A 13,584-nucleotide genomic window follows, 5' to 3' on the forward strand; every position below is an offset into this window, starting at 1 on the left:
AATCAAGGCCTTAAAGCTAGGAAAACGCAGGGAGGAACGAGGCAAGATTTTGCTTACAAAGATGTAAAGAAAATGCCTCCAGGTACCAGTGTCAGGGAGAAAATACATTACTTTCCCTAGAGCTGAAAGCACTATGGGGAAGATGGGGGACACAGTGACCCACAGCTGGACTGGCAGGACTTCTCAAATGCCCAGACTACAATTGGGGTATTGGGAGTACTGGCTAACAGCTGGCCCAACAAAACAGTTGACTTCTCCTAGGGACCTGAAGAGGCCATTTCTCCTGGTAAGAAAGGAGGTTAGGCTTATTTTCTAAAGGCCATGAAACAGCTTTTCAGTGCCTTGTTTCTGGTGCCTGCCAGAGACTTGATTTGGAGATATGTTGGTAAAAGGCTCCCATATGAGATGCAGCCCCACTTCTTCTCATCCTGCAAGGGCTGAGAGGGCCCCACACTAAAGCCCTCATAAAGTCACTGCTATTTACAGCTTGTTTGATGTGTTGGCTGATCCCCCTAGGAAAATGCCAGGGCTAATTTTGGCTGAGCCTTTTCCAGCCCCCCAAAGCAGCACCTTCATTCCTGCGCTTGCTGTTTTGCACGCATTTAGCCAGGGCAACCAGCATCGAGTGAGCCAGTCACCAGCATCCTCTGGCTTTTATGGGTCCCCAGGGAGCACACAAGGAGCAAAGTCCTGTCTCCAAAGTGACTGCTTGCTCCGGGAAGCACAGGGAAAAGCAAGAATGTGGGGACTGTGCCCACTGACCAAACATGAGTACCACAGTAAAAGCAAGTCAAAACAACAAGGTCATTGATCTCTTTTTTTTTTTTCCTTCCCATAAGCAGTTGGGAAGCAATGTTAAATCCAGGAATATCAGGCAGGGAAGGGGGTGTCACCTTTCTTCTGCAAATAGAGAGCTGGGAGCAGGGTCTGATGCAGTTACTGCAGCTGAAGAAAAAGGCAAAATCCCCCAGCTTGTTTTAGTACTGCTGAGCTCCCAGACTCCTCATGGGGTTGCCTCATCTGTTCTGGAAAAACTAAGTAACACCTGCGGATGGGGATCCTGTGCGCTTGTAACGATCCTGCGTGAGGGGATGAAACCTACTTTCCAACACAGTAAAAACAGACCAGTCACCTCCTGCCAAGTTCTCAAAGAGAAAAAAAGGTTGGCATCTGAGCTAAGGCTCTAAGAGGACCTCTTAACCAAAAGCAATTTTTTTTAGGACCCCATGTGTACCAACACAAAGACAAAAATTAGAGGAAGTTTCCATGCCATTATGCAGCACTTTGCTCCAGAGCATGTTCTTATCAAAGTCTTTGACCTTGGCTATGGTAACTTGAGGCATTGTAGCAATCCATTTGATGCCATCACTGTCTTGAAAGGCAAGCTGCTGACATTAGTCTTTATACAAGATAACAGGCTTCCATTTTCTTCAGCCCTGCACAACATTTTAACTAGATGAAGCCAGACAGGGAGGACCCTCAAGAACAGAGCAAGTAAGGAGCAAAGCTGCAAGTGTCCTTCTCCCACCTCATCATCCTCCCACTGCAACAGGCAGACAGAACAGGACTTTTGAGTGTGAAAGACCTGCCTCATGGTCCTTCCTGGCCAGGCAGGGAATGAAAATGCAGCATTTTAGACATGTTGAAAAGGGCAAGCCCCACTAGGTAAAACTGGAACTTGTTAATCACCAAAATTGTTCATATTTCCCATGGAAAACCCAGCAACGCACTTTTAGTCACACAAAAACAGGTCAACAGACAATGCCTGAGCTTCCAGTGATGCCTTCTTAGATAGGAAAAGCAGCAAGGATTCAAACCAGGCACACAAGCAGTTAATGGGATTATCCAGACACAGAGAGATCTCAGCAGGACCCAGCAGGCCATGAACACATCGTATCATGCAAAGGACCCCTCTCCCATCACAGGATTAACACGTGCCAGGCTGTTAAGAGTCCAGCAACAGCCCCTCCAGTTTTAGGAACTAAATCAAACACGTATTGAAATGCTGCTCTCCGTACCGGTACCTGCTCATCTTTTTCCTCAGCCTGGCGAACAGTTTATTTTTCTTTCTGTTGAGGACGGCATGTAAATCATTTCCGTTACAGGATGGCACAAACCAGGGAATAAAAGTTATGCTCCCAAATACCCATTCACTTGATGCCACAAAACTCACTGTAATCACGATGACAAGCTCTTCTCTCTCTCTCACACACACACAAACACACAGATGTACAGAAACACATACACGCTTCCCTTGGTTCGTAGAAAGCTATGGCTTGGTTTGGAAAGGATGGGAGAGGACTTTTTGTGCCTGTCAAAATTTGCATACATGTGAGCAAACTAGTGTTTTCCCTGCTTTTTGGAATATAGTGCCAGGGTGCACATGGATATGAAAAAAAAGAAAGGAAATTGTGTATACCGGTAGAGAACTGTAAATGTCCTTTTCAGGTAATCACAGTTCCTCACTCTCCCCCGTAAATATCAATTCACAGGAAACAAGTTCCCCATTCTCCTTTATTTACATGATCTGTGTGCAGTCTTATATGTGGAATCTAATCAGCAGCTTTCCTACTATGCCTGTTTCCAGTCTGTCTGATTATACTAGGAAAATGCTACAGATTTCCTAGGTCTAAATGTTCAAACTCTTTCAGAAACAAATCCCAAACGTATGTCAGAGGTTCCCAGAAATACATCAGCTTCTCTGTGCCACTGTGCTACATAGCCAGCACAGATTTGTCAGCCACAGTAATATTTTTGTAGGGCCTTGCATGAATGCCATAATGATGTACACGGATAATTGCCTCTCTTCTCACACCTCCTCTTTCATTTCCTGCAATTGTATCCACCTCCAATCCCCTTCCCAGTAGAGAAGGGCTAGGGAAGCATCTGCTCCTACTGCAGACCACAATGGGCAATCAGATCAGTGAGGGCTGTTTCCTCCTGCACACTCTAACTCTCGTCCTGTGCCACAATGATAGGCCAGATGTGGAGGACAGACAGAAGTGCCTCACAGCATTTCCTAGCCACTGCAAAACATATTCATGAACCTGGCAAACCTTTGCTCCATCCTCCCACAACACCCTGCTCCACTGTGTTCAGAGAGTCATACTGTGGCAGGTCTGGCACCTCAGCTGAGACACAGGGAGCAAGTGATGAAGCAGCAGCACTCAGACTGCTGCCTGCACAGAGACCTCTGTGTGTATGCTCCTTTTTGGTTTTTAAGGCCATGCGGCCTCCTAGCCAAAGAGCACAGAACTGCAGCTGAGATACTCATTATAACCCCAGATGAAGCTAGCGCTTTATGAGAGTGGGGATTATGAGGACAGGTAATTTATTCATTGCAAGCTCTTTCAGGCCAGAAACTTCATGACACAGCACAGCAAACATGTCTGGGCCTGGCTGTCACTACAGCCTGCAATCACTTCCTTGAAGAAGAAAGGAAGAAGGAGGAAGGAGCTCGACAAAGAAATGGCTACAGCCTTCATCTGTCCTGTTACCTCATCCGCTTCCGAGGGCTCAAGCTGCTTCTATCAGAGACAACACAGCACATGGCAGCAAGAGGATTCGCACCACAGCCCCCTCACAAGGCTTCAGTCTTGTTGGGTTCTGATGATCAACAGGCCCCACATCCTAACTTAGGAAGAAGGTATTTTCACAAGAAGCATTTCTATAAGCATCTTGGAAATTTGGTGTTAACAATCCAAAATTCAGGGACCAAATTTGGCTCAAATGTCCTCTTTCCTTAAAGCTGGCAAACACCACGTACATCGCTGCAACAAGACACACAAGTCGTGTGCATGACTGCAACAGGAGGTTAAACTGGGAGGAGCGACAAGGGAGCACAGAGGTCTCAACAGCTGATGTAGCCTTTCCGATTCGATGCACTCAGACCACAGCTTGCCCTTACTTCATGCTGACTTCACCTCCTCCCTCCATCAATACACCAACTGAGGATGTGGGCTGTGCTCCTGCTCGCCCGGCACGTGGGATTAGCGGCAGCTGGAAGCCAGAGCCTGACACAGTTTCATCACTCACACATTTGGATGGGAGCCAGACACAGCCTCATCCAGAGCCCGACCTCTCCCTCCCCTTCTCAGTGCTAGAGAATGTGCAGACTTGCACTTAACCAAACAGGACTGGACCCAGCTGAGGAAAGAAAACTAAAGACCTGGGGGACGGGACACTCACTCCTTGCATACGTGCAGATTGGAAATGGTCTGACATCAGGAGGCCTCATATTAATGAGGTTGCAACTACTTGAACAACACACATGGAGGAAACACATCCCAGCTGGGTACACAGGAGGGACACAAAGCTTCGGCAAACAGGTGGTTCCAAGTTTGGAGGGCCAAAGAGGAGACTGAGTGAAAAATGGGATCTTGGCGCTCAAGCTCACAAGCTGCAGGTACGTGGTGGAAGCTTTTGAGGGAAAGAACAGGATGGGTGCTGGGCAACTGGATCCAGAAGGAAGGGCTGCTTGGTTTTACACATTGGCACATGGAATCTGACTTTAAAAAGGCAGAGCTGAGAGTCAGTTGCCTAAATATCAGCACCCAGTGAAAGTTTGTGCCTCCAAATGCTAAGCTAGAAAGGTAAGAACTATTCCATTGTATCTCCTAGGCCCAAGTGCAATCATGGACATGCTCTAGAGAGTCTCAGGAGGGCACTGGCTGGCTATGTGCAGGTAGTCAAATCGTTCCCCAACAGACAACGTGGAGGTTTCAATACCCCTGGTAGAGACATCCCTATCCCTCCTCCCCTGCTGAGGCACAGACACTACCCCACAGTTACTGACCTGGGCTGTGCTTTCACGGGCAAGGCATTGCCTGAGTACTGCTTGTCTAGACCCAGCAGGACATCATGGAGGTTTTGATTCAACTGCAAAATACAAAAACAAAAGACAGAAAAAGAATGAGAAAAGAGCCCCCAGTGCCACAAGAGAGTTTGGGCTGGCCTGCAGCAGCTGACCAAACACAGGCTTGTGCTGGGACATGTGCACATAGTCAGCTATCCCGAGAGAGGACAGCCCTACATCTGTTTCCACTCCTCCATGGGTATGAAATGCTAGAGCACTCGAACTGTTGAAAAGCTGATGGTGTCCCATGAGACTGCTCTGTCTCCCCTACACATCAACCTCTTTGCTTCCCTATCACCTGTCCCCACTGCTATGCTGCCAGGTACCATTGCAGAAGCAGGCAGTGTTTACCTGAGGGTTTATGTGCTGGAACTGAAGCCTCTCTCTGGATTTGTAGCCAAAGCTGTTCCTCAGATCTGCTCATAAAATTTGGGACACATCCATGTGAACTGCAGAGCTAAAGTAAGCTAGACTTTCAGTCAACAGCAAGCACTGTCTTCACAGGCTGCCTGGGCCATCTAGGTTTGGGCAGGACCTGGATATCTTTGCGGCAATGCAATATCAGGGGTTAAACTCTCCCTGGCACCAAAGGCTGCAACAGTCACTCCAGAAACTCCTATTCTGAAACAGCTGTTTCACAAACAAGATGAGATGCCAGATTTATCACTGGGAGGAGAAAGGATCCAGCACAATCAGTGCTGGAGGCATTGTGCCGGCAACACCAGCAGTTAATTGGATGCTACAGCAGTAATAAGAAACAGATGGTTCTTATGGAATAAAGCAAAAAACATGTTCTCATACACAAGTCCTCAAGAAAGAAAAATCCTAGACATGATACAAGAGGAGAATTCCTGTCTAACAAGCATCTTTCCCATGTTTTGCTGACTGTAAGTTAAGAGCAACAAACTGATAATTATAACAATCCTCTCTACTACTAACAATCAGTTCATCCCTCAGTGGAGAAGTACAGGCTATTAACTGGAAAGGTCCCCATGAAATGTCAGCAGGGCTCAAAATTGATGCATTACACTGAGGCAGAGGGCCCCTGACTGCTGGGAATTGAAGGCCTATAATGTTGCTTGTTGCTTAGCGGCTGTCTTGTTGTCAAGATGACATTGGAAAGGGGAGGGAATGCAAGAGCTTTCCAGCTGCACTCTCAGTTGCTTGTCAAAATTAGTGCAACATTTACAGACAACGTGCAACTCTTAGCAGCAGCGTACAGACCTAAGGAATTACAAGACTTTGTGAGCTTTTAAGTGAATGAACAACAAAAACATACTCGTAAATGGAAGTGGCAATGGGGGGGCTTTCCCACAGACTGTTCCTGAGGTCTCTGCTGGGTGCAGGCACAGAGCACCAGGATCCAGGCTGCCACCACCAGGCTACAACATTGTTTGCTGCTGTGGCACCCAACTTGTGGCCAACTGGTAGTCCATGCAAGGCCCATGCGAAGCACTCAAATGCCTCAAATGTCACAGGGCAGGAAAGAAGCCAAAGCAGGAAGGTACTGCTGAGAAGTACCGTGAGGTATCAGTGAGGCCAGTCTCAGCTGACTTGCAGACCGGCAGATTCACTGCTGGCTTCATCCCCTCAGCCAGGTAGATGAGAGTTCACAACAGTTTGCTGCCAGGTAGCAGAGGGCGCAAACAGATAACAGGCTGAGAGTGCCCACGTTATAGGTTACAGATCCACAGTGTAGATGAACTAAAACAAGACAGCAAGAGGTTGGCCTGGAAGTGGCTTCCCTTCCCTCTGCAGCTCTGCAAATGAGCCCTGCCAAGTGCCACAAACTCCCCACTGCTGCATGGCCTTGTGGTCTCTTCCCTGTGCTCCATCCCTTTACATTAGTGTCTCAGACAGACTTTCCCCTAAGCAGCCCAGAAAAAACTAAGAGTTAACATTTTCATCTGACATAGGGCAAATGCTCTGTTTTCTCCAGCCATTTTTTTTCAGGGTTTTTTGTTTGTTTTGGGGTTTTTTTAGCAACAATGAGGAGAAGTTGTATTCATAGGATAAGCTGATCGTTGTCTTACCTTACTCATTTCTTTATGGAAGTTCTCTTCTAGGCCTGCTATACTCTGGAATGTGTTGACGTAGAAACCAACACGACTGCCAAATGAAAAATGAGACAGAATAACTTAATGGATACAATGCTCTCCCAAAAACTTTCAGTTCTGTCCCTTCTACTACCTCTCACTCACCATTCCCGTTCAAACTCAACTCTGTCAGGTCTGGTACATGCTGGAAGATAAGAGCGGCAGAGAAGCACAAAGCGGGTGATGGAGCAAAGGTCAGGCATGGGGCAAACATGAGGAGGAGGAGAAGGAGGCCAGGTGGGTTAGAATCTGAATTTGTGCTGGCTAAAGGGAGAAGGAGGTTGCAGGGCAGGGTGGGGAAGAAATTTAAAAAAAAAAAAGAAAAAAAAAAAAAAAAGGAGAGACAGTGGTAGGGTGACAGAAAGGAAAAAGATGGAGACTGTGATGCAGATGGAGTGGGGGGAAAGCTCAGAGAATTGGCAGAAGGACAGACATTAATTCACTCTGAAGTCCCTCAGCACCAGGGGAAGTGAAAAGGCATGAACCGTTTGCTTCAGGGGCAGAAGAGTAAGAAAGCACGGGATAGGCACAGAGAAAAACATGAAAACAGAAGGATCAGCTGGATAGCAGGAGCTTGTCAACAACCTGTGACACCTTTAAATCCCAGCAGCTGCCAGCCGCCCTCCTTCCTCTAGCCAGCCTGCCAGCTGCCAAAGGTGAGTGCTGCACCAGCACCCAGCTGAAGGAGCACAGGAGGGAGATGCTCTTTAAGGCCAGTGGCATCACCATTCTGCACATGGAACCACCCAGATGCCTGCATCCCTCCCAGCTCCTTCCTCCACCAGGCCTGCATGCTGCTGTGAGCAAAGAGCCCTGATCCAGCCTGAAAAGGGGAACGGGGGCAGACATCTGCACTTTGCTCTCCCACCCTGCTGCCGCCCACCCTCCATCCCCCACAGACCAGCATTGCCAACCCAGATGTGATCCCTGCATTTAAAAATAAGAAACTGGGACACTCCTAGGAGGATTTTGCCTACTTTCCACTGTGCTGTCCCCATGCATCAGCTTCTGCTGCCCTCCAGTTCATCCACCAAACTAGATGTTGCTCTGTTTCTTTCTCCTCCCTTTTCATCACCATAATCACGGGTATGACAAATCCATGGTTTCTCAAGTCTTCCTATTCCCCTATTTTCCTCTGCCCAGGCTATGTTTTGTTAAATAGAGCACAACAGACAGTTATAACTACTAGTTTCTCACTGGGTCCTGTGTCACATAGCCACGAGCACATAGAGGGGCAAGAGAAGGCAGCCACACCTTGTCTTTGTTCACCCAACCGCCCAAACCTGAAAGCAGCATTCAAAGCAGAGCAACCTGTCCTCTCAGCCTCTCTTTTTTGTTAAACCTGCTGCTTTAGTGGGTGCTCATTAGCTTGCATGCTGAGACACAGTGATCAAGGCATCCCCTCTTGGCTCTCTCCAATCCCAGTGACTGTAACATCTCATCTTCCCTCGGTCAGGTAGCTGACATACCCACTCAGGTGCAGATGCTCCTTCCAACCAGCTGACTCCACACCCAGAATCTTAGTGACCCTGTCTGCTGTCCATGGCAGAAGCTGGACCAGTGCCCAGGAAAGCTGGGCAGAGTTGGTGGGGCAAAGGGATTAATCAGATAAAGCATAGAAACAGTTTCTCATTGTGGTAAATTTGAGATTTTCATTAGGATCATGAAGCAAAGCACAGAAAGCCCAGGAGGAACCTGGCTGGGGAGAATCCTCAGATAGGCTCTGAGATGACCCAGAAAACAAGAGCAGACACGCAACCCAAGCTAAAGAGAACAGTGATACAAGAGCTTGGGTCTTCGCTTCATTCCAACCAGCCCTTGGGAAAACTTCCAGCACTCACCTATTCCATAGTGAAGGCAGCTCCTCCTGAAGATCAACATTCATCTCTTCAAACACCTTCTGAGCCTTTACTAACTCTTCTTCAGCCTTAACAGTAGAGAAGAAAGATTGTCAGCTCCAGTGCAGACAAGTACCCTGCAGGGCTGTGACAACTGTGACTCTTTCGACTTCCTTGGGAGACCAGGCAAAATTCTGGCATGGGGTAATCCTCATCCCAAATGAGTCCCCAGGAAGACCTGATGCCCCTTCAGGCTTTCTCGCAATTGATTTCCCTGTTTGGATATTCAGAAAGCAATTCAAACATCCACTAACGTGTTTTAAGTTCTATACGTTTCTCCGCCTTCAAAAACTGAATGGAGCTGGTCAGGCAGTTCAGCCTCCAACTTGGTACAGATGAAGATAATAGTGGCCCCCATCCCTTGCCAGGTCTCTGAAAGAGCTGAAATCCATTGTAAATGGCATTGAAGAAGAGTCCTCCCTCGTGGGGACTCTCTGTTCAAGTAATGTCATGCCAAAGCCCCAGCTCTTCTGAGGAAGGGAGGAGGTCTGCATGGCTGGCTGATCCAGCTCTCACAAAGCTGGCTGGAGAAGCAAGGAAGGGTATGCAAAGCATGAGTTGTGCCAGCAGGAGGCCAGGCTGGAGCGCTTGAGCAACAGATGTTGGTTTCAGTGGTCTCACATACGCTCATCGGTGAGGATCTAATACAAGAGCAATCCCTGGCTGGCTGTTGGCCCCCAACACCAAAGGAAATCTGCTTTGTACAGGACCTCTTTCTCCTGGTTGAGAGTTTAAATTTGATCTGTTCATTTGACCTAGACACTGACAGACCCCAGCATCGATACATTAATTTTGCTGGGTTTCAGTAAGAAAAAGGATGATCCTGGTTTCTGCTGCTGACTGCAAACACCAGGAACCAGCACATTCCCCTTCCTATATTTGTCAGGACATCTTCCTCTTTCCAGTGCCCTGACTTAAAACTCAAGGCTTGCCAATTAAAAGGTTTCTATTCTGTAATTTGCAACAGCACAGCATTCTCCCATAACCCTGTGCAATGGGATGCAGGGTGGCCAATTCCTGCATGAGCAACTTGTCAACACATCTTCACATGAAGGTCAGTACCTACTTATATGTGTGACAACAGCAGGAATGTCATGACACCACAGGGCTCTGCAAAGAGCCTGCAAGCCACAGGGGAACTGGATCTCTCTATGAGCCCACAGTCAGATTCCTACCCCTTCTATGAAATGGAAGTTTTATCTTCTTTGTGCCAGCTCAATTAAAGAAATTCAGCTTACTGCTCCTTAGTGATGGGTATATGGCAAAGACAGGGTTCTTGGGAGAAAGGACTTAAAAATATTTTGAAGTTCAGAGTCCTGTTCTTCACAGTGTTGTGTACAATCCTCACACTTTCCATTACTCTCCTGACTGATGCCACAGAAGCTCCTACTTTCCAGCTAGCTCTGCCTTACAGAGGGTTGCTTATTGCTGCAAAAGGCAAGGATAAGACTTTGTACTCAAGATCAGCAGAGAACGTTTCCCCCAGAAAAAGACACAACTGAGAGGTATCAAAAGTTAAGCAGACCTCGTGAGGAACAGGCAGGGGGAGAAGGGTATATGATGCTTCTACCCAGAAACCCCTATATTTCACTGATACACTCACTGAAAAACCTAGCATTTCAAGACAGTTTGCACAAAACAAAGAGCCCATTTTAACAGAGACATTGGTTATGCTGGATCAGAAATTATCATCACAAAGACTCAATTCTGCCTTAAAAATTCCTTTACAAATGAATGTTTCTAATGTGAGCATTTTAAAGGAAGAAAAAAAAAAATTACATTCCATCCCTTGGCTTTATCTTATTCTAATTTCCAAACTAGACTGGAACCAAAATCAAGCCAGGTGATGAGGAATCATCGAATGCTGTTAGTTTTTTAGATACACTGAATATCAATAACAGTCTTTCCCTCTCTCGTTTACCTGTTCAGAAGGTCAGAGAACCTAGAAAGCAATGTGTGAATATTGTGACATCCCGAGGCAAAGGCAAAATCAGCAACAGGCAACGTTCACTCTAGAGTAGCTGTAGGAATCAGGGATCCAACCAGTGCTCTCATTCCCAGGTACAGCACTGGATTAATTCTTCACTCCTTTTTCAGCCCAGGGATCTTCTCACCAGTGGGATTTATTTTGCTTGGAAGCAGGGATCCTGACACTGGATAGCCTTGACTGCTTCCATCCAGACCCAAAGACAGACAAGAACTTGGTCATGAGCCCTGCTAGAGGGAAATCTATCTCATGCAATAAGGTGGGGAAAGGAAGAAAGACTCAGCTTTCAGGGGCAGAGTCCATTGCTACTGTATCTGTGCACCTTCTATCTCAGCTGTCATCCCTACCAACCTGATGGAGAACAGAGGCAGAAGACCGTAAGGCCAGGTTCATAAAATGTGATCTCAGAAAATTCTTCCTCTCCCTGCCTGAAAGATGGAAGGTTTGAGCAGGAGGTGAACAACACAAATGCTTTCCTGACCTCCTGTAGAGTCAAGGCGCAGAGTGACAAGCACAACCAGTTCAGGTGTGACAGAGGAGCCACATTATGTTCCACATTATGTTTCCTACCATCCTGCATCCCAGCATTCATGAGTGTCTGGCAACATTCAGCATGGTGCTTACAGGTAATCTGGTGAAAATTTATCTTCAAACATTGTGCTGTGAAGTGTGGTAATTATGCACAGCTCAGAAAACAGTTTAGAAATCCATAAGGCAGGGGCAAAGAGGAGAGCTGGGCAGCCCAGCCCAGGCCAGAGCTCTCAGCAGTGCCAGCCAGACCTGCCTCTCAGAGGGCAACACTGCCCAGGGCTCCACTTGCTGGTTTTCTCTTAGAGACAGGGACACTGTTCTGCCATTATTCCAGCACCAAGGATGTGGCTTTTTCACTCTGTATTCAGCATTTCAGTGGAGCTTAGCAAAAATGCAAGAATTTGCTGTTCTAAGGCATTTTCCCCTTTGTTTCAAAAAGCACAGTCACTAAGATTTGTAACTGAGAATGTGCAATAGCAACCCCCCCAGGAGACTTTACAGAAAACACCCACTGTATTGTTTCTGTTAGTATCTGCTACAGGCCTAAAAAGCCAGTTGTTTGTAAACTGGAGGGAGGGACTTGGCTTTACAGCAGAAATAATAGGTATCACTGACCTCATTTTTGCTTAGAGGTTGTAAAGTTATCAGGCAAGAAGAGGAAAGACTTTTTTTTTTGGCTTATCATTCTGAAGCTCTTCAATAAATGCAGTATCATCATCAGCTCTCTGACTCTTATCAAGAGCTTAATGAGATTTAGGTTTGTCATTAACACCTTCTGTCTGAGAGTCACACAAACATAAAAATTGAAGCCATTTTATTTCCTGCCTGGTCATGTTTGTGGAGAAGAGCTGGAAAACCCACAGGTTCAGAATACAAACTAATCTTTATTGAGATTATTTTTGTTTGTCCTCATTCAAAATAAAAATTAAACAAACAAACATTTAAAACTTGCACAATTGGAAACGAAATATTTAGGTTGGCAATAGTATTATTTAGTTCAAGAATTAAAGGAAAAGCTTAAAGGAGGACTTGATTTGAATATATCTGGGGTGACTGCAAATGTTAATGCCACTTAGCAGGTGAACACCCCTGCAACAGAGCAAGTGGGAAGTTACATAACCCTTGTGACATGCTTTAGGACAAAGTCACTCTGTGAGTGAAATGATGGAAAGAGTCTGGGATGCCTGTCCGAGTGCTCCCAGTGCAATGGAAGAGGGAGCACGCCTAGGCACCATTTCCACAGGCAATCTGTGTGCACCGGGATTACTCCCAGTCTCCTCAGCCAGTCTGAGAAGATGAAAAGTGCCCAAGAGCTGATTTATTTATTTGTGGCTTGAGAAACTTCCCAGACCTGCTTTCTAGTCCTCTAGAAATACCACCAACCAAACAGACCAGTCAAGAACCACAGCCCTGCAGATCACTCCCAGCAGGGCTGAGGCGCGGGGGCTCGGGTAGCCTGCCAAATATGCTTCTCCCCACAATCAGGAATGAATACATATTTCCTTCCTTTGCTATGCATCTTAAGGAGGCCTGCTAACAGCTGTTCTTTCCCCAGGCTTTACTGATGTGGTAATCTAGTATCTTCCTGGATCTGTAGCCATAAACTGACTGTGAAAAATCCAGGTGCTTTATAAGGGTGAGAGTGCCTTAGTGTTTCTAAACTCCAGTTCATTCACTGACAAAGAATGTGACAGTAGAAACATTTGAATGAGAACAGATGAGCTCACCAGGAACTTGTGAGCAGGTAGCTGGTGCTGGCAGTCTGGGTAATGATTTACTATCCCTTGCATATTGAAAGCATTTTCTTCTCACTGGCTGTTTTCCACCAGCTCCCTCTCATCCCTCCAGGAGCTCCAGGGTAAATACTGAGGGAGATTTCAGCAGGAAGCCATGCTTCTCCTATGCAAGTAGGATAGAAATACTTAGTCCCTGCAGTTTCTGTGTTGCTCTTATGTCCCTCAGGACACTGTAACCTTAATGTTTGGCCAAGTTCTGCCAAATGACGCAACCATGACTTCAACCTAGAGCCGTTCAAATATATTTGGGGTGGAAAATCCCTAGTCTGGGCATACTGCTTCTCCTACACAGACTGAACCTCTGTATACCTGGAAACAGCTCATTTAGACCACAAGAGCCAGGACAGTGCCTGTTTTGAAAATTTGGATTTTACCATGGGAGAATGTTGAGATTTAAATCAGCAGCCACAGAAATTGCTTT

General features: G+C 46.6%; 1 protein-coding gene across 26 annotated transcripts in view; it reads right to left on the reverse strand.

Moving 5' to 3' along the window:
• Window positions 1–13,584, reverse strand: part of BIN1 (bridging integrator 1) — a 99,014-nt gene that overhangs the window by 25,890 nt on the left and 59,540 nt on the right. For 11 of the 26 annotated variants that reach the window (XM_005511008.3, XM_021299126.2, XM_021299120.2 and 8 more), the window contains 3 exons: window positions 8,793–8,878; window positions 6,889–6,964; window positions 4,796–4,878 (listed from right to left, as the gene is read on the reverse strand). In XM_005511008.3, the coding sequence (XP_005511065.2) occupies window positions 4,796–4,878; window positions 6,889–6,964; window positions 8,793–8,878 (245 nt within the window). Of the gene's footprint in view, window positions 1–2,018; window positions 2,070–4,795; window positions 4,879–6,888; window positions 6,965–8,792; window positions 8,879–13,584 lie in introns of all 26 variants that reach the window. The other 15 variants (XM_065070653.1, XM_065070648.1, XM_065070655.1 and 12 more) reach the window with 2 other exon arrangements.

This window comes from Columba livia, chromosome 7 (assembly GCF_036013475.1).
Source record: "Columba livia isolate bColLiv1 breed racing homer chromosome 7, bColLiv1.pat.W.v2, whole genome shotgun sequence".
In the NCBI taxonomy this organism is placed as follows: domain Eukaryota; kingdom Metazoa; phylum Chordata; class Aves; order Columbiformes; family Columbidae; genus Columba; species Columba livia.